The 20401-nt window shown below is 45.9% G+C and overlaps 9 protein-coding genes across 9 annotated transcripts; 1 reads left to right on the forward strand and 8 right to left on the reverse strand. All coding sequences in view use genetic code 12, as the record gives it.

The window, feature by feature from the left end:
* Positions 1-1260: 1260 nt before the first annotated feature.
* ADH2 (alcohol dehydrogenase) lies at positions 1261-2307 on the forward strand (the record flags this gene model as incomplete). The annotated part of the gene is made up of 1 exon (XM_001485560.1): positions 1261-2307. The coding sequence occupies one exon, from the start codon at positions 1261-1263 to the stop codon at positions 2305-2307; it is 1047 nt and encodes a 348-aa protein (XP_001485610.1).
* Positions 2308-3177: 870 nt separating this feature from the next.
* TKL1 (transketolase) lies at positions 3178-5211 on the reverse strand (the record flags this gene model as incomplete). Its single annotated transcript, XM_001485561.1, has 1 exon — positions 3178-5211. The coding sequence occupies one exon, from the start codon at positions 5209-5211 to the stop codon at positions 3178-3180; it is 2034 nt and encodes a 677-aa protein (XP_001485611.1).
* A 348-nt stretch (positions 5212-5559) lies between these two features.
* On the reverse strand, positions 5560-6882 carry OPY2 (Opy2p; the record flags this gene model as incomplete). Its single annotated transcript, XM_001485562.1, has 1 exon — positions 5560-6882. One exon carries the CDS (start codon positions 6880-6882, stop codon positions 5560-5562), a length of 1323 nt encoding a protein of 440 aa, XP_001485612.2.
* A 582-nt stretch (positions 6883-7464) lies between these two features.
* NOT5 (CCR4-NOT core subunit) lies at positions 7465-8967 on the reverse strand (the record flags this gene model as incomplete). Its single annotated transcript, XM_001485563.1, has 1 exon — positions 7465-8967. The coding sequence occupies one exon, from the start codon at positions 8965-8967 to the stop codon at positions 7465-7467; it is 1503 nt and encodes a 500-aa protein (XP_001485613.2).
* A 312-nt stretch (positions 8968-9279) lies between these two features.
* On the reverse strand, positions 9280-9834 carry LTP1 (tyrosine protein phosphatase; the record flags this gene model as incomplete). Its single annotated transcript, XM_001485564.1, has 1 exon — positions 9280-9834. The coding sequence occupies one exon, from the start codon at positions 9832-9834 to the stop codon at positions 9280-9282; it is 555 nt and encodes a 184-aa protein (XP_001485614.1).
* Positions 9835-10045: 211 nt separating this feature from the next.
* MED15 (Med15p) lies at positions 10046-12838 on the reverse strand (the record flags this gene model as incomplete). The annotated part of the gene is made up of 1 exon (XM_001485565.1): positions 10046-12838. One exon carries the CDS (start codon positions 12836-12838, stop codon positions 10046-10048), a length of 2793 nt encoding a protein of 930 aa, XP_001485615.2.
* Positions 12839-13771: 933 nt separating this feature from the next.
* DIP2 (snoRNA-binding rRNA-processing protein) lies at positions 13772-16642 on the reverse strand (the record flags this gene model as incomplete). Its single annotated transcript, XM_001485566.1, has 1 exon — positions 13772-16642. The coding sequence occupies one exon, from the start codon at positions 16640-16642 to the stop codon at positions 13772-13774; it is 2871 nt and encodes a 956-aa protein (XP_001485616.2).
* A 430-nt stretch (positions 16643-17072) lies between these two features.
* Positions 17073-19073, reverse strand: PLB5 (Plb5p; the record flags this gene model as incomplete). The annotated part of the gene is made up of 1 exon (XM_001485567.1): positions 17073-19073. The coding sequence occupies one exon, from the start codon at positions 19071-19073 to the stop codon at positions 17073-17075; it is 2001 nt and encodes a 666-aa protein (XP_001485617.2).
* A 323-nt stretch (positions 19074-19396) lies between these two features.
* On the reverse strand, positions 19397-20380 carry PGUG_01289 (uncharacterized protein; the record flags this gene model as incomplete). The annotated part of the gene is made up of 1 exon (XM_001485568.1): positions 19397-20380. One exon carries the CDS (start codon positions 20378-20380, stop codon positions 19397-19399), a length of 984 nt encoding a protein of 327 aa, XP_001485618.2.
* Between the last annotated feature and the right edge of the window lie 21 nt (positions 20381-20401).

The raw sequence follows: 20401 nt of genomic DNA on the forward strand, positions 1-20401 counted from the left end.
AATGAAGATTGTGATTCGCTGTGGTTTCACGTTACAAAATCAGTCATCCAAAGTATATCGAACAGAAATGATAAAGAGGTGTGCTCACTTGAAAGAGCATCAATTGATTTCTCTCGTTTGTTCTTCTGGTGTATTGGTGTATTGGTGTACTGGCAACAAATCAACTAATGATCGCACATCTCAAACCGTCATGTCCCACAAGTTCCAGCCCATCAGCGACGTCATAGACACGGCGCCACGGTCCAAGCACCAATACACAGACATCTACGACGAGCCAGAGAATTTCCTTGAGGTGGAAGTTCGCAATCCGCAAACCCACACTTTTGGCAGGGAGACTTTCACCGATTTTGAGATCGTTTGTAGAGTAAGTTACCACAACAACAAAGTTCACAAACCAATACTAACCTAGACCAACATTCCTGCGTTCAAAAAACGCAACTCCAGGATCCGGAGACGGTATTCTGACTTTGTAGCATTTCGCAAGATACTCGAACAAGAAACTTCCCGAGTAGTAATTCCTCCACTACCCGGCAAAATTCTCCTCAATTCCAACAAGTTCAGCGACCTAAACATCGAAAAGCGCCGAGCGGGGTTAGAAAAGTTTCTTTCGGTGGTAAGTGGCCACCCGCTCATTCAAACTGGCCTGCGAGCCTTGGTGGAGTTTGTGCAAAATGAAAAATGGGATCCAAAGTCCCACGTCTACTAAGAAGCGAAGAGCAGAATACAATCCTAAAAGGCAAGAGCAAAATTGGCAAATTGCCAAATTGCCAAATTGGCTCATAAGGTTTAGATCATTTTTGCTCGAAGGCTGTTATTAGCGCCCGGCACTAATGCGATAATGCGACTAATGCGACTAACGGCGACACCAACACTGCAACCGTTGGTTGTTTGCCCCACACTCCGTGGTTCGGACATCCGCGCACCTTTCCCCTCAATTCGGACTTACACCAACTACTGGCTGACAGGCGAAGCTGTCCTAACTCCGATGGTATAACCACCGTTGCACACCTTGGAGGTCCTGGCGCTGAGTATAACAGTTGCTCGCCTCCACGCAATGGATTTGCGAAAACAACCACCAAAGAAGTTTTTTCGGTCGGTTCCTGGCCGCGATTTTCCATCGGATGATTTTTCACTGATAACATACCACCGGGTCCTGCACGTCGGACATAAGATCACCAGACGCAGATGTGGGGGTCCGATGGAGGTCTATAAAAGTAGCACGGTGGCAGTTGATTTGAATCATTGACAAAGATTTCAAATATGGCCATTCCAACTAAACAAAAAGCAGTGATTTTCGAGACCAACGGTGGTGAATTGCAGTACAAAGACATCGATGTCCCCAAGCCTAAGCCCAATGAGATCTTGATTAACGTGAAATATTCCGGTGTGTGCCACACCGATCTTCACGCCTGGAAGGGAGACTGGCCATTGGCTACCAAGCTTCCTCTTGTGGGAGGCCACGAGGGTGCTGGTGAGGTTGTTGCAATTGGTGAAAATGTCACCGGCTGGGAACTCGGCGACTTGGCTGGTATCAAGTGGTTGAACGGATCTTGTTTGTCGTGTGAATTCTGTATCACCTCCAAAGAATCCAATTGTCCTCACGCTGACTTGTCTGGTTACACCCACGACGGATCTTTCCAACAGTACGCTACGGCCGATGCTGTGCAGGCCGCCCGTATTCCAAAGGGAACCGACTTGGCTCAGGTAGCACCAATTTTGTGTGCCGGTATCACCGTGTACAAGGCCTTGAAAACGGCCGACTTGACTGCCGGTCAGTGGGTTGCTATTTCTGGTGCTGCTGGAGGTTTGGGTTCCTTGGCTGTCCAGTACGCTAAGGCCATGGGTTACAGAGTTGTGGGTATCGATGGTGGTGCTGACAAGGGTGAGTTTGCCAAATCGATGGGTGCTGAAGCTTTCGTCGATTTCTTGACTTCTAAAGACTTGGTTAAGGATGTCATCAAGGCCACCAATGGAGGTCCTCATGGTGTGATCAATGTTTCAGTTTCTGAGAGAGCCATGCAACAATCGGTAGAGTACGTCAGACCTGCCGGTACTGTCGTGTTGGTGGGATTGCCAGCTGGTGCCAAGGTTTCTGCTTCTGTTTTTGATTCCGTTGTCAAGACCATTTCCATCAAGGGTTCCTACGTGGGTAACAGAGCCGACTCTGCTGAGGCCATTGAATTTTTCTCCAGAGGTTTGATCAAGTGTCCTATCAAGGTTGTGGGATTGAGCGAGTTGCCAAAGGTTTACGAATTGATGGCCGAAGGTAAGATTTTGGGACGTTACGTCGTTGACACTTACAAATAAGCGAGGTGAAAAAGGTGAGCCGTATGAACCGTCGAAGATGTATATGATAGATGAGAATTATACGATATCATCTGTGATAAATGTAAATTTAGGATGATACGTAACAAAAGAATTGAAAATAAACTCAACATCAAGCTTTTTGATTAGTGGTGTATAGTCTATTTGGTGATTCAATTCCTCTGAATTTTTGACCACTTCTTGATTCCAGAATTACTGAGCACATGCACCATTTGTTAATTCGAACACTAATGTTTTTTAGATCAACCTAAACAAAATTCCGATAAGCCACGTAAAGTACTAGGCTGTTCGAAATAAACTACAAAACGACAATACTCAAATGATTTCCAACGGTTCCGCCACAGATTAAATCATCTTTCGGTGCGTCTGACTTTGCGCTTCTGCGCCGCACCATCTGTCAAGAAGCTGTCGAAAGTGGAGAGCACTTTCAAGAAGAAACCACCGACTTTGAAAGATGATTAGCCTCATCAATTGGTTAAATAGGTTTTATGTGACTAAATTCTGATTTTCAAGACGTTTTTTTTCTTGAATATCGTATCAGCATGGCTTTGACGTTCAACCGACTATGCGCAAATCGTTGAATTTTCAACCACTTCTTAATATTTCTAGACGGTTCAATGATCGTTTTACTTGATTTTCAATAAGCAGAAATTAACACGCCCGAAGCTCAATTCACAGTTACAAGATGCTATCATCAGATATCCAGGTTACGAGCCAATAATTTTCTTGCATCTGTCATTTTATGCGAAGACTAGTGATAAGAAATTAGGACACTGTCTACTCAGTCAGTTAATCAACCTCACCACTACGCTTAGTCTTCGCTCACTAAATCTGATTACTCTACTCACCTACCTAAAAAGCCTTGTTCAAAGGAGACACCACTGGCTTGTTCTTGTAGAATTGTACAGTCTTGGCTGCCTTGTCGGCAACACCTTCGGGAGTAAAACCTAATGCCTTGTAGATTTCTGGTCCCTTACCCGACATACCAAAACGGTTCATGCCAAAGTGCTCATGAGAGTACTTGGACCATCCGAAGGTGGACATAACCTCGAACGACATGATTGGAACACCGTCTGGCAACACAGACAATTGGTACGACAATGGCTGGTTGTCGAATGTGAAGAAGTCTGCCATGGAGACAACGTTAGCCTTGATTCCATCGTTGGCCAATTGTTTAGCACCTTCAACGGCAATGTTAACTTCAGATCCAGTAGACACGATGATGATGTCTGGGTTCTCAACTTGGTGCACAGTGTAACCACCCTTAAGAGCCTTCTCAATGGAAGATCCTTCGAGATGTGGGCATCCTTGTCTGGACAAAGCAATGATAGAAGGATGAGAGTCGGTTTCAAGAGCAGCAATGTAGGCAGCAGACACCTCGTTACCATCGGCAGGTCTCCACACAGACATATTTGGAAGCGCTCTAAAGTGAGCCAAAGTCTCAACTGGTTGATGGGTTGGTCCATCTTCTCCCAAACCAATGGAATCGTGGGTAGCAACCCACACCACTGGATGGTGGGACAAAGCCGACAATCTCACGGCACCAGCAGCATAAGAAACAAAGTTCAAGAAAGTACCACCAAAGTTCTTGTAGTTGGCACCGAATGCAGCAATACCGTTCATGATAGCACCCATACCGTGTTCACGAACACCGTATCTGATATAACGGCCAGAATAGTCACCCAATTTTGAGGATGGTGGTTGGAAATCAACCGCCTCGGTGGCTCTGGTCAAGTTGGAACCAGTCAAATCGGCGGATCCTCCAATAAGTTCTGGAATCACAGGGTAAAGCTTCTCCAACACAGTTTGAGACAATGCTCTGGTGGCCTGGGTCTTGTCCTTTGGAGTGTAAGATGGCAAAGCATCTTTCCATCCTTCTGGAAGCTTACCTTCCAAACGACGGGCCAATTCGGCACCCTCGGTTGGGTACTTCTTCTTGTACTCAACAACCAATTTGTTCCAGTCACTCTCGATCTTTTGGTTCTCGGCAACATGCTTGGCGTAATCAGCGGTCACCTCAGGAGGAATGATAAACTTCTCATCTGGGTTGAAACCATTCTTCTCCTTCAATTGCTTAATATCATCAGCCTTCAAGGCAGCACCGTGAACAGAGTGAGTACCCTGTTGAAGCGATCCAAATCCAATAATGGTGGTCAATCTGATCAAGGTGGGCTTGTCGGTGACCTTCTTGGCCTCTTCAATAGCATTGGCAATGCCTTCCAAATCGTTGTCACCCTCCTTGATGTGAATGGTGTGCCATCCGTAAGCACGGTATCTGGCCTCCACGTCCTCGGTGAAAGCCACCGCGGTGTCACCGTCAATGGTGATCTTGTTGTCGTCCCAGAAGGCAATCAAGTTACCCAACTGGAGGTGACCAGCGATGGAACTGGCCTCGGAAGCCACACCCTCCATCAAACATCCATCACCGAGGAACGCATACACAAACGAATCGCAGATTGGGAAGTCTGGTTTGTTGTAGGTGGCGGCAAATTGTCTTTGAGCAAGAGCCAATCCCACGGCATTGGAGATACCTTGACCCAATGGACCGGTGGTGACCTCGATTCCGGGAACATCCAATCTTTCAGGGTGTCCTGGAGTTTTAGAGCCCACTTGTCTAAATTGCTTCAAATCATCAACATTCAAAGCGTATCCATACAAGCACAACATGGAGTATAACAAAGCACAAGCGTGACCATTACTCAAGATAAAACGATCTCTGTTAATCCAGTTTGTGTTTTTTGGGTTAAACTTCATTTTCTTGAAGACCGCATGTGCAGCAGGAGCAAGTCCCAAAGGTGCACCAGGATGGCCGGATTGAGCAGCATCCACCTGGTCCACGGAAAGAAGACGAATTGTCGCAATAGCAAGTTGATCAATGTCTGTCATGAGTAGTTGCGTGAAAGAAAAGTTGGGGGCGCGCCGGGCCGGTTAAATACATTTTCACTGAGCAAGCGAGCACGGTGACTAAGCAGTTATTTAATGGAAAAAGAAAACCCATAGCAGATCACGGGAAACTGGTATGCTGGATGCAGTAGGGGCGGAGCAAGTGATGCAATTGTAGGCACAACCCCGATCAAATTTAGTTAGATGGTGAAATTATCGGAATTGGACCCCACGATGTTGGGTGCCGGTTGGGTCTAGACCGGTGCGGCTTATTGATGGTTTTCGCTTCAGCGGGCATGCGGGTGTTTGGGTGTGTTCTCCTTCCCCCACCAAAAGATCCGGAGCGGTTTCCTAATTCGATGGCTGCGACCGGTCCACATATGGCTCCATATCCATTTCCACGTCTAGCACAAACGACCCGGCTCCCAGCCCATTGGCGCTCTGCATCCGCATGGGTGCATCGAGCTCACTGATATCTATTGGAATTTCACCGTCGTGGCCATCCATTAACACTTCTCTTGGCTGGATTCTATGCAAACTTGCAGCCCGATTTATTTCACCAATATCTGAATCCACGTCGGAGTCGGAAGAGTAGGTGTCGTCTGGATCGTGTGAAGGCTCGGAATTTTCGGTGGTTTGTGTGGTTGGAGGGGCCGTAGCCGTATGTATGGGAACATATTCTGCCGCATTGTACTCGATGTCCCGATCTTCGTCGGTCACATCGTCCTCGTCTTCCTCTTCGATTCTGTCCACAGGAACCAACCGCGGCTGTGCCTTGATCGCCGTCATCGTGGGGTCTCGGCCGGAACCCCCAGGACCCTGACCCTTTTCGGAGTTGGACGCTTTGACGACGTCTCCTACAATCGACGCATTTTCAATGGTATTCCAGTCGGAAAAAATACTCTCTTCTTCGTACGAGTAGATCGACCGGGTATTGTTCTTGGTGGGTCGCACCGTGACTCCGGGAATGTAGGCTATGGGAAGAATGTTGGAAGCATTGGTGGTGGAAACCGTAGTTGCGACAGAATTACGATGAGATGGATTCAAATATACCAGCCGCTGCTTCAGCGACGAACCTTTGTGCGATGCTCGAGGCCGGCCCGCGGCTTTCCGTTTCGCTTGTGGCTTGGTAAACAGCTCGTACGACGATATACGACGGTTAGCCATGGCGCCTCGGTTCGGGGCTGTATAGTAGGTTTGATGTCTTCTCATCGGTGGTTTTTCGACGGGATTTGCAGTAATTGCTGCTCCTCCGGGCCCTGCCGCTTCTCCAGGACCATCGCTGCTGCTTCCTCGGCCCGTAGTTGTGGTTACAGACTCCTCGTCCCATTTCATGTCGTTCAACATGAGGTCCAGGTCGTCGAGTGCCACACTTCTTCTCTTGCGATACACGAACCAGTACAACAAAAAGCCCACTATGAGTGCCAACGCCACTACTCCACCTACCGCTCCTCCCACAATGCCTCCGGTGTTGGTCAGACCACCGGTGGACTCGGATTTCACGCACGACGCAATGGCGCACGTATGACAAGTTCCTTGAGTGAACTGGCATTCTTCGCCTTTTTTACACGTGGGACAAGTGGGTACAGAGCAGATGATACAGCCATCGGAGCCGGTGGACGTGGCTCTTTCCACAAGTGTGGGTATGTCGAATACTGTGTCTGATTTTGACATGAAAAAAAGAGACAGAAAATGAAAGAAAAATCAGACAAGTAGTGTTTCCTTCTGCTTTAGTGAATCTCGGGAGGATGTGAGATGTTTCTTTGATTCTCACTGTTTATTGATCTTGATCTTGATCTCTGATGGTTCTTGATCTCTTAAGATGTTGTCTCTTTGTTTTTCTCTGATCTCGGTCAGCTGACTCTATCCTATCTCAGCTTTCCCTGTAATATCAGCAGTTTCCTGAAAGCTAATGAACACTTCGTACAATAGCAAATCTATAGCAGGTTCAAAAATGGAAAATTATCATCCACGTATTTTCCGATCTGGAAAGTTATCACCAACACTTGATCCTAGGTATCAGCCTTCCAGTATCGCAGATAAAACAGAAACGTATACCAATCAAATAAAACTAGTATCAAAAGGTTCCGTAGATGGAATTTGTGTCAAAAAAATCTTGCTTCTGTTAATAGATCAACCCGTTTCAGTTTAATATGTACTGCATCTAGCATGGCTCTGCCCCTCGCAAATGGCTGCAAAGAGTACTACAGTTCCTGGCTACAGTTTGCAAAGAGTTTGTCTATATTAGCATTAGATTTACTGAAACACCTCCCGAAGCTCGGCTGGGAAGTCAAAGTTCTCTTTTCTTCGGGTGAGCCAAGTTTTCTCGTAGTCAAAGTATTTATAGCTTGTCGCATCTCCCGATGGAGTTGGAGATTTCGCTGCCTTTTCTGGAAAATGCCATTGCTTTGTTTCATGGTGAAACACCCATCCACGCTTGGAGAGCTCTCTCGCCGCATTCCATTTAGCCAAGGCATTGCTTCCCTCCAAGTAATAGAAGCAGAAAAATAGTGTGTCATTATCGAACTTTTTCATGATATGGCTCAGGTTCAATTCGTACATGGGTTCTTGTGGATAATCCACCAGCGAAGGGTGGGTGTTGAGCGGGTGGTACTGGCGGGGTTTTTCGGCATCAAACGAGTCCGGACAGTTGAGAAGTGACGTTTCTAACATGGGGGCAGCCACTGCAAATGGAAGAGGGTGCTGCAACCGTCTGGCCGCCATTTGGGTCGAAGCAGTAACACCTTCTCCAAACGTAGATATTACGCTGGGCAGGGTGGATTTGCGAGGAATGGGCGAAGCAGTGGACGACTTGGGCTCGAGTCCTGGAGGAGGTGCCTTGACTACGTTTGAGTAGAGTTTCTTTGGCAAATCCTTCGCAGGTTCTTTTGAAGGCTCTTTTGAAGGCTCTTTGGCAGAATCTTTTGCAGAATCTTTAGCAGAGGCCTCAGAAGTTTGTTCCTTTGGTCGTTGGTCACCGTGTTCATGGTTGTCTTCCTTTTTCTCTCTGGGTGCCTCAACTGCCATCTGTGCCAACAGCCCTTCGTCCACCTTCAATTGATCGTAAAAGTCATCATACTCAACATAATCCTCCTCCTGGTTGTTCTCAACGTAATAATCAAGATCGTCCTTGATTTCGTCGATTTTCTCCGGTGCCAAAAGGTCGGTTTCGAGATTGTGCAACACCTCTTCAAGCCTCTCCACATGGCTCTTGTTACGCGCCAACGACTCGCGCGCGAATTCCAACTCCTTCTGGGCTCCAGCAGTGTTCTTGTTCTTCTTTAACTGCTGGGTAAGTGAAATGATGTCCAGGTCGAGAGTTTCGTTCTGTTGGTTCAATTGGTCAATTATGTCGGAAATATAAGTACACGACTCTGCCTTTTTGGAATCGTCGGCTCCACCAAACTTGTTGAACCTCCGTTGGCTTTGGAGCTCGAGTCCTTCATTGGAGAACTGTTTTATTTTCGAGATCTTTTCCAAATCTTTAAACTGGTCCATAGCATGCTCTATTTTCGTGCGGTTTTCTTGCAACGAGTTTTTGTCTAGCTTGATGCTGCTATCGGAGAGCCACTGCTTGAGCTGGTCACGCAGTTTCTGAAGCTTTTTGATCTCCTTCTTCAAATCATTTTCGAGTTTCTCTCGTTGCTGACCCACGTCTGGCGAGACTAACTTTTCGTACGTTTCATCAAAGGCTGTTAGTCCTTCAGATATCTTTTTGTTGATCTTGTCAAACTCCTGTTGGAGCTTCCGTGCACTCATGGTGAGTATAAGTGTGGTCTTCTACAGATTAAAAGAGCTAGGAATGGTGGTGGAGTATGTGAGAAAAGGCGGACTGTGACGTGCTGAGGGTGCTGACAATTACGCGAAAATGGATATGGACAAACTAAACCAAATTCAGTCTACACACAAGGGATCTAGATGGTATTCTGTTGTCTGGACTGTCTGGTACTCTCAGATATTGGCTAAACGGCATTGACCCTTACAAAAGTTTGCGCTAATCTTCTCACAATGACCATCAGTCGCACACTCACCTATGGCTGCGAATTTCTAGTCATAGGCGTATTGGTTGTTCTACAAATTCTGCTTCTCTCCCAACTCCTGCTTCAAGAACTCATCGCTAAAGTGACTCAACTGCTTGAAATTGGTTTCAAACCCATCAATTCCACCGTAATATGGGTCCACCACAATCTTGCCGAACGACTCGTCCGTCCTCCATTCGCCAAAAAGCGCCACTTTAGCATTGCTATTGCGTGGTTTCATATGTAACAAGTCTTCCTTGTTGGAATTGTCCATGGCAATCACATAATCAAACTTTTTAAACTCACTGCTGGTGATCTGTTGAGCTGAGTGGTTCACAGGAACACCATGTTTACGACAAGTCTTCACGGAACGGGAGTCTGGAGACTCACCAGTGTGCCAGCCTCCGGTACCATACGAATCTATAAGATTGAACCGGTTTTCGTACCCTAGTTCTTTGACTCTACTCTTGAAAACTGCTTCCGCCATTGGCGACCGGCAACTTTGGTTAGTTGAGAGCAAAAATGTGGACCCAGGGTCCCAAGAAGACTGGTGAGGAACTTGGGTGCTGCTTGTGTAGTCTGTGACACTTACATGTTTCCAAGGCATACGAAAGCCACAGATATTTTGGAGTCGTCAGTATTGGACATTAAGGTTTTAGCGGTGGAATTCGCACTCACCGGCAGATAGCGACACCGGAATCAAGCCTAGCGAGAAATTACCGAGAGTGGAACTGTAATCGAATTCTTATGAAAAATAACTCGATTCTTTTACTGCTATAAATATGAGGATGTTAATCCACCGAATCAACGACAACTGCCTAAACTATTATATTAGACTTCAGTTCCACCTGATCGAAATTCTTTCGCCATTCCTCAAACAGAATTGGCTCATGTAGCCAATCTGACCTCTTCACATCACCACCTAAATCATCCACAGCTTCCCTCTTTGGAGGTTCCGACAAAACCTCGCAAATCTGAATTATATCCGATGCCACGACGTCTCGAATCAAATCAACTTGCCTGAAAGACGAAGTGATAGCTTCTGGTCTTACAGAACAGCTCCACTCACCATGTTGAACAGGTGAGAGAGGTGAATGGCCATGGACACTCGCCTTGTCGGCGGCATCTTCTCCAAGTTCAAGTAAGTTAGCAAGCGTAGCATAGAAGAATTTTTCTGGATCTGAAGTAGAAAGGCTCCTCCGGTGAGCAACTCTAGTGTCCGTGGATGAGCGTCCAAAGATCTCTTCCAATGGAACATCGATGGAGCCTCCTTTTGCTGGAGAATATTCCTGTGGTGTATTTTTGTTACTTCCTGGTTGTCCATGGGGAGTAGGGAAGCTGTTCGGGGACCTTGAAGCGCCCACACCGCTTCCTGGAGTTCCAGCATTGGCCGCTGGTGTTGGTATACCGCCTGCATTGGACACAGATTTGGTTGAACCTTTTCTGCGAGACTGTGCTGGAGGTTTCTTGGCTTGAGGTTTGGGGGTAGCTCTTTGAACCATTGGCAGACCCGCCATCATAGGACTGCTGAACCGCGGAGTTTGTCCTGGATGAGTTGAAGGAGGTTTTGTCGATTGCGAGGTAGGAGGTGCAAGCAGCGTTGACTGTTGAGTTTGGGGCTGCACAGGAAGTCTGTTGAAAAGAAGGTTCAGGTTCTGAGTCTGAGTCTGTTCCGAAACTTGTGCGGGAATATTACTAGGCATCTGGCTCTGGTTCATCATTCCCATTGCATTTTGGTTTTGGTTCATTTGGTTTTTCCTTGCTGCAAACTGCTCTTTGACATACTCAAAATACTTTTGGTACTGCAACTTTAGCTTCTCCAATAAATCGGGCCCAGCTAAATACACACCCTTTTGAAGACTCTCCATTATGTTCTTGGTCATGTACTTCATTTGAATGAGCCGCTTCGTTCCTTCGGCATTTCTGGTGAGGATATAGAAGTAGCTGATGATACTGTCGACATTGGAATACAGCTGCGAAATTCGCATAACAGCGTCTCGAACAGCATCCTTTTGCGGTCCGGTCAACGACATGGTAACGTCTTTTAATGCAATGCTGTTTCTGGCCACCTCTTCCACCAACTGCCGAAGTTTCATTTTCATTTCGTCGTTGAGAGGAGGAAGTTGCATGCGCTGCTGCTGCTGCTGCTGTTGAGGAGGAGGAACAGGAGACATATGCATATTCATCATAGGCAGTGCCTGCGCCGGAGCCAGTTGGGGTGGTACTGGTTGAGCTGGAAGAGCTTGTGGTTCCTGAGAAGAAAATTGACTGCTTGGTGGAAACTGCTGCTGAGGAGCTGAAGCAGGAGGCTGCGACTGTTGCATTCGACGAGCTGCTTCCTGTTGCTTCCAAGCAGTTGCTTTCTGGTGAGATATGTACTTTCTGATAAAGCTTTCTTTTTGCACCTGGTCCAAGTTGGGGGATATAGAGCCATTGCTTTGAAGACGACTGAGAAGGTTCATTGCATCACCGCTGTATTTTGCCATATCTTGGGGAGTAATGGTCAAATTCGGCGGTTTAGGAGGCTGCTGTTGTTGCTGTTGTTGCTGTAACATTTGGCTGTTTCTCATTTGGTTTTGCAACATTTGCTGTCTCTGCTGAACAGACATGTTGGAATTGATGTTGTTGGCATTCACATTCAAGTTCGTTCCATTCATGTTTCCGGTACTCATATCCATGTTCTGGGTGTTCAAGTTGGTATTGGTACTGTTGTTCATGTTCACATTCATGTTTCCACCGCGATTCAACCGTTGCTGGTGCTGACGCATTACGATCGAGACATGAGCACCGTGCATTTCCTTGATTACTGGCATAGCCACGGCAGGAATGATTTTCTTCTGGTAGCAGTCGAATATTTGGTTCCATGTGTTCACGTTTGGTGGAAGATGGGGGATTTGTGACAAAAGGGCAGGAGGTATGGGGGTATTGCGAATCATGTTACTAACTTGTTGAAGCTGAGAACCCAGCGGTTGAGTTGTCGCTTGTTGTAAGTTCGGAGACGACAGCGGCTGAGGGTTTTGCTGGCGCATTGGCTGCTGCATGAATCTTTGATTGGGGCTCAGTTGGTTCATGTTCATGTTCATGTTCGGGGACGAATTCTGGCCCATATTCTGGCCCATTCCCAGGCTCACGCTCTGGTTCAAGGTTTGATTTACGCTTGGGTTGATGTTCTGATTCACGTTCTGGTTCATGTTCAGATTCATATTGCCCATGGTCAGGTTCATACCGGACATGTTCATGTTGGACATATTCAGGTTCATGTTCAGGTTCATGTTCATGCCTCCATTCATGTTCAGGTTCATTCCGTTCATATTCAGGTTCATTCCGTTCATGTTCACGTTTCCATTCATCATACTCTTCCTTCTACTGTTCTCTCGGAGCTGCATGACCTTTTGTTCGATGAGCCTCAAATACTCATCTCGACTGGTAGACTTCATGAACGTATACTTTTCGAATTCCTGGGCCATGGTGGCGGCTCTTTGTGGGTCATAGTTGCTGCTCTGGATGTCCTTGAGCGCCAGAGACAAAAGTTGGACCACTTTTTGCCGGTCAGCCCCGGAGTAGCGTGAATGCCATGAGTTCATCTGCTGGTTCATTGGCGGGTTGTACATTTTTTTTTGTTATGAACAAGTGGGTTTTAAGCTTAATGGAACAGAAGAGTGATGTGCTGGAGATTTTGGTCAGATATATGGTTCGTTTTGGATTTTTTCGATTTTCGTTCCAAATATAGTTTTCACTAATGGTATCAATTTACAACACAAAAAGTGCTGCGGACGACAACGTGTCTTGCTGTAGTGCTCCAGTGCACTCTGCTTGCGTTACCACTCGGAACTGTCAAAAATATGGGAGGTTCCAGGTTTCAATTTAAGCTGATCCAAACGAAATCGTGCGGGGCGGATTATTAACTAGCAACGCAGACGACCTTGAGATTTTGGTGGTTGGGCCGGTTTTTGGCGGGGCAGATATGGCGGGGTTTCTTTAACGAAGCCACAGAAAGATATACGGCAGGACCCTGTATATATACCTAGCAGGTTTATTTCAGAGTATAACTTGATTTTATATGTAAATTCTACGATATAGGTTATTTTCACCAGGACTCGGACTCTAGTGTTGGCGGTGCGGTTCCAGATGATGCGGCACGGTGCAGCTGTGTGCAGCATAAGGCTGAACGTCTGGAAGAGCCAGTAGCCGACGTGCATAAGAACCAATTTGGCATAATGATTCGATACGAAACAGTGATTAGAATCTGTAAGCGAATGACCTGATTTAAATATATGCTTTGAAACAGAAAATTGATCTGTGAGATTTGCAGCAAGAACGAATTCGCAGCAAGATCTAGAGTCTGACAAGATGGAGCTAAGATTTCATTTCAGGAAAAAATATATTATGATGTCAGTGAACAGTGCAACGTGAACGTTACATTGTAATGTTACAATGCGGACGACAATTGAACGGTACAATGTAAATTCATTTCATATACAGTGGAACAGATTCGACAAAATAATGTCAATTTACTACTTTCATGGTATTTTTCAGTATCTATACTATATCGTTGTGTAGGTTCGCTTGATCGCACGCTTGTCCCGAGCGCTTTTTTGTTCTTCTTCATCAATATATTCGGTCTCATGTTCGAGTCTCCATTGCTGCTTGGCATACTTGAGACCTTGGGTATTGAACCCTACCTCTGTGGAACTGGTCTGTAACGCTTGTCTTATCTGTTCCTTCACAACCATCAACTGGTTTTTGAGTTTAGGGTCTCGCTGCCCTATCAATTCTCGAGCATTGCTCTTCACAATGAAGAATAAAATCTTACAAATAAGTGAAAGATGGACAATGTTCCCCGCGATTTGACTTCCACTTGTCCACACTTCAATGAGTTTCAACAACTTGAGTGTATAGGAAAATGGCAACACCAAAAGTGCATCTTCCATATGCGACAGTCTGATCTTGGATGCTACGCTCAAGACATATTCCTGTCCACTTACTCCCATTGCCATTAACACCGTATGCTGTGTAGGACGTACTGGAGCTGGACCTGCCTTCAGAGCATTGTACCGCTTCATATCGGCGTCATATTGCTCATGGTTGCAAATATCTTCATATCCAATATCGAGCGCTTCCATGAGTTTTTCTCCAGCTTTCAAAGTTTCCATCGTCTGCTTCTGAACACCCGTAGTCTCTTCTTCGTCTTGCTCACCACTCTTTTCTTGTTCAACACCCTCGAGTAATTCTTCCTCATAAAGTTCGTCCATTTCCTTTTCTCGCTCTTCCTCCAAAAACACCTGGTCGTCTCCAGCCATCCATAAACGAATGGAATGATCGTGAGATGTCGAACACACAAACAGCCCGTCACTACTTGCACTCAAGCACCACACTTCGGACTGGTGTGCCGCTAACTTTTGCACACATTCAAATTTGTCTCCGTCCCAATATTTCACCACTCCATCTTTTCCAGCTGAGAAAAAATTGTGGGTTTCGCCAAGAAACTTGACATTCATAATCGAGTCCTGGTGCCCAAAAATCGACTTGTGGCAGTCTCCGAAGTCAAGACCCCATATCTTGATGTTCTTGTCGGCGGCAGAAGTTGCAATCAATTTTGAATCTGAAGAAATGTCGATGGAAAGAACCGGCAACTTATGACCATACAAGGTCAAAAATAACTTCGAGGTATCCATGAAAAGAACCTGAACATTGTTGTTAAGAAGCGAGATTGCCAACAACCGAGAATCAGGCGATACTTTGACACAAAGAACATCTTCGTTGACCTCAATCGTCTTACTATGAACCATCCGCATCCTCAGAATGGTGGTTTCGGTTCCAGGAACCGTTTCCTTTTCGACATTGAAATTCCAGAATCTCACCGTCTTGTCGTTTCCTCCCGTCACCAACTGGTGTCCATCAGGAGTTAAGTCCAACGTCCATACTGCCGACCCTTCGTCTTCACCATGGGCAGATTCAACCCGGTCAACCAACGAAGAAGATGTCAAGTCCCACAACTCCAAAGCACCATTTTTGAACCCAACGACTATCAAAGTGCCTCCAGGAAGAAATTTGCAACATAATGCGTATCCACTATCCAACACAAACGATCTGATAACGTTTTGGGTCTTGAGATTCCATACCTTGAGTTCACCGTTGGATGCAGTGGCTATTAACTTATCGTCTGGTGAGATATCCATGGCTCTAATGTCACTTCTATGGCCCAACTGTTCAACTGTGTTCTGCTTCACTGGTATGACATCTGTTGGAGTGGCTTTTTTGACCAGCTCTGGCAGAGAAATGGTATAGTACTCAATGGAATTGTTGGCGAGAGAAACCAATAACCCCATTTTTCTTGATGATTTTGGTGCCCATGAACAGGACCGGATTTTGGCGGAAGCTCTTACCGTCGTATATGGAACCACAAGCATGCTGATCTGAGCTTCTTGTATTGACTGCTTGATCTCCTCTTGATCAAGTCCCTTTTCTGCTAATCTTTTTGTTCTTCGAGCAATTCCCTTCTTGATTTCATCGTCCAGTCGTATTCTGAATATTTCAATGGTACGGTCGGCATTCTGCAAACACAAAATGGTCGCTGTAGTATCAGCAATGGAAATATCCTGAAACTGAATCTCGCTCGTTCTGGCTTTACTTTGCTTTTGAAAATTACCCAATTCAACAATTTTCTGTGTATCTGGCTCGGTAAGATCCAATTTCCACACCTTGATCTCATCACGATTTCCAGCCGTAAAAACTAGTCCTCGCTCCGTATCGGTGCCCAAGGACCAGCACTCACTTGAATGTGCAACATGAGTCTCTACACACTGCTGACTCTTCAAATCCCACAATTTGATAAGTCCATCTTTCGAAACACTCATCAAGTAATCTTCCATGGAATCACTGAGGTCCTCATTATTATGCAACGAAAGTAGCTCAGTACCGGTTATCTGTCCCTTGTGACCCTTAAGCTTAAACAATCCTTCTTCGCCAACCAAATCCCACATTATGATACTGGAATCGAACGAGCCGGACACAAGACGAGCTCCGGTTCTGTCAAACTTGAGTATACTCACGCCCGACTTGTGGCCCTGAAACGTCATTATAACAGATGCTGATGCTAAATCCCACACTTTAATGGACCCATCGCTGTATCCTGATGCTACAATGTTGGATTCGGGGTGGTATGCTAATACGGTGACTGTGGCTGGTGCCAGCGAAGTGGGAGCATTGTGGGCTCCAGGAGTCAACCCGTCTCTTAAACGGCTGATAATCTCTCCTGTCTTGATGTCCCATACGAGAATCTCTTCTAAAGCGGCAGTTAATGCTCTTCCAATGGATTTGGATGATTGAAGTGGAGGTAACCATATGACATTGGAGTTGGAAGCGATGACTCCAAAGCTTGCTTCTTGTTCATATCTATCGTATGACTTTACCATTTCACTCTAGCGATGTTGAAGAGGTGCTGGTGATATAGTTCAGTTGTATGCAAATAGGAAGCTATGCTCTTCTCGTTAGCTTCGAATGCGGCTCTGAAAAAAATGGCGATGCGATCACGTGATGTATCTGGTAGAGATGGTGTAAGTAGATGTGGATACCAGACTAAGTTTCAGAGTGTTCGATGTTTCTGTATCATCTCTTTCGTACTAGAGCTTTCCTTGGCTTATTCTAATTTTTTCTGGTGGTTTTTTACCACCAAAAAAATATAGCCTCAAGACAGAATTGACTGCGAAAAGACTAATATCAATACCAATTAAAAAGGAACAACATAACAACTTCCCTACCACTTTTACTCCTATACATCATTTTAAGCACTAATGTGTACGTATAATTCATAAATATAAAAATCTGCAAAATTTGCCATTTTGTCTATATGATAAAGGCACCACTAATGAGCAAGACTACATACACCACTGCTTGCCATGGAGCCGATACAGATGTTGCAGCACCCTTCTTCTTGCCGGTGGATGTAGATGACGATTGCGAGCTGGATTTGGAACTGGAACTGGAACTGGAACCTGTAGGACTTGCAGCATCAGTGCTAGCAACGGCATCTTTGGAACCTCCATTCCAGCAGTATTTTTGAAAACATTTTTCACATTCAGAAGATTGCTTGATACCTCTGCGCTCCTGAGAACGTCTGATGATGGCACATCCCATACAAGTGGCCCATCCATCATCAGTAGTACCATTCTTTTGAGTGGTAACTTCAAATCCGTTTCTTATAACTCCCCATTTTTCATCGTTGTCGTAGGACATCTTGTAGGTGGAAGTGTTGGAGTTATAAGAGTGTCTATGGTTGGGCATGTACACCACCAAGGGAATATCGGTTTCGTTGATATTATTGTTTTTCAGCTGTTGAACAAGATCGGTCATATTCGAAGCATCGCATCCAAAGAACACAGGTCGCTTGTTGAGCTCTTTATCGACGAATTCATCCACTGAAGGAACATATGGGAATGGCGTACCTCTTCCTTGAACCGAGTATTGACGCTGGTAGGTTTCCACGAGAGAAGAACCATTGGGCCAATTTTGGTTGGTATCGGCAGAATTGTCGTAGGCAAGAATTATGTCCAATTTACGAACCGTTTGGATCAATGGATACAAAGGAACATTTTGGTTGTCTTCTCCACCATCGCACAAGTAGAGAGTATCGTTCTTGAGGACAGATCTCAGACCACCATACTCCGAGTCATAGAATGGATTTGGCTCGTATACTGCAATATCATCTTCATCGTTGCTAACCAGTTTCAACAACTTGTTGAGAAGAGATTTAAGAACGCTGGGGATACTGGTTCCAGGAAGTCTCAAAATCACCTGGTTGAAAAGAGAAGAAGAAGTACCCAATACGAAACCAGCATTGTCGAAATTAGCGGTACATTTGTCATTTTTAGGATCACCACCCAGAACTCCACTTCCCAAGTATTTGACGTCGAAAAATGTGTGAACAGATGGATCCCACGATCCCATTTCGAAGGGATTGAACTCAAAAACAGTAGAGTTGCTGTTAATGATGTAAGTACCTGGGGTTCTTCCATCGGCAACCACCACTGGGAATGGCATTTCGTAGTCTTTGAAGCTGGACAAATCTTGAATGGAGGACCAGGTAACGTTCTCTCCACCTTGATCGCCTTCAAAAAATTGGTTGGAAAGGGCACGGCCCCAGATATCAGTAATCGAGGTCTCAAACCCAGCATCTTTTTTGGCGTTGAGAGCATCGTAAATATGCTTGTAGTACTCCACCGTTTTAATGACATTAATTCCATTAGGGTTGAAAATCGAGTCCTCCAAGTCCCAAATTTTCTTTTTTCCGGAATAAATATCAGCCACTGAGATCCAGTCGTTTAAAACCATCAGTCCAACAAGCCAGTTTCCACCGGATAAACCAGCAATATATGTCGAACTTTGCAACAAACCCCCAAGACCATTCTCCGAATCTTCCCCGTCGTATCTGTCGTCCAACCCCAAGAGCTCGCCAGCTCCACAGAGCATGGCACGGTATCCTCCTCCAGAAAACGCTACACCAATGGTGATGTTATGCTCGTCGGAATAATCGTTGATGTAAGTTTCCGCATCAAAGTCAGATAAATTGGCTCTTTCGGATAAAAATTCAATAAGCTTGTTGTTGGTTTTTTCCCACCGATGGGTGATGTAGTCTCTTTCGCCATCGGAGATATTGACAGACTGCCGGGTCAACTCCCCAGACGGACAATCGGTTTCGTAAGGAGCATATTTGTTTCTATCAGAATCGGTTTCCGTAGCCGAAGCCGACCCTGAAGCCGAGCTGCTATCGTCTTCCCATGGCCAATCAAACGCTGCGACAGGGAACACCAATAAATAAATGTACCAAAGGTACCCTAGGATCAACATGGGTAGCAATAGTGAAAAATGCAGATTCGGCTCGGCTACTTATAGTAGCAGAAAACAAGCCGCGAGCCCCGCGTGGTGCATGCACGCCTGGCTTGGCCGATACGAGACATGAAAGAGGTGAGATTATGATGCAATTGGAATAATTGTGTATGATATTCTATGGCATTCTACGTTCTGGTTTTTGTTTGCTTCCGAAAAGCTTTCTTCTTTTTGGTTATCTTCATTTTCCGGCTCGTACAGTCTCATCCCGATCCACCGCAATATGCACGGTCGCAGCGAAGGAATGCGCAGTGCGGACTAAAAATAGCACACTGACCTACTCTCTAGTCAGTTTGCCTGGTAGCTTTCACCACCACGGGGAGCATTCCTCCTGTAGAAATGGTGAACATACGATGACCCAACACCGTAATGAAGGCGCGGATGGTTCCAGCGTGCGAAGTGGTGCTTATAACCGTATTTTCGTGGACCTTGGAGCGGTCGACCTTGTGGCCATTCCACTCATTGTCAAAGAGCTTTTGTAGAAACCCATTGACTCGCAACGACTGTTGCACGAGAGTCTCGCGGTCATGGTCCTTGAACAAGGTGTCTTCCTCGGGAAATCCATCTTCGATTCTAAAACCGTACTTTTTGAACCTCTCTTCAATCACCAGCCTGGACGACCGTTTGTCACAAAGATTCACATTCAATGTCTCACGAATGGCCTCCGTGACAAGAGGACGTGGCTCCGTGATACCCTCCCACGTGAGCACACACGTCCACGAAGAACGTTGCAATGGTGAAACATAGAAAGCCTGGGGTATAGGCGCACCCAATTGCACCTCCTGCTTCCATGCCACATTGTTCTCTTTGGCTTGGTTTATACCCAATTCCGTCAACATGGGGTCTGGAGCATACACAATCTCGCCATCCGTGGTCTGGTTGTGCCACTTGTTTCTCCATGCTTCAAATCCATACTTCTCCACAATCACATTGTGATAGCCCTGACCATGACGAGCCAAAAACACCAATTTGTAGCTCTCGTTGTCCGCAGCCTCGGCATTGAGCTTCTCCAACGTCTTGGTGATCTCGTCCCACGACTTCAACCGGCCAAAGTTTTCCTCGGTGTACCTAAACTTCAAGTCGTCGGTGGCCTCGTCGGTCTGCTTGAAGAACCCTTTCACCACTTCAAATTTCCACGGGTAAACAAGTTTGTTTTCGTCATTTCTCTCATCCTGGCACGCTCTTATACACTTCTCATACTCCAAAGTGCCTTCAGCATCGCCGTGGGCATCGGTATAATCGTTTACGGTGGGTATTAACAAACTCATGAATTACCGTGTGCGCGGAAA

This window comes from Meyerozyma guilliermondii, genomic scaffold, assembly GCF_000149425.1.
Source record: "Meyerozyma guilliermondii ATCC 6260 scaffold_2 genomic scaffold, whole genome shotgun sequence".
In the NCBI taxonomy this organism is placed as follows: Eukaryota; Fungi; Ascomycota; class Pichiomycetes; order Serinales; family Debaryomycetaceae; genus Meyerozyma; species Meyerozyma guilliermondii.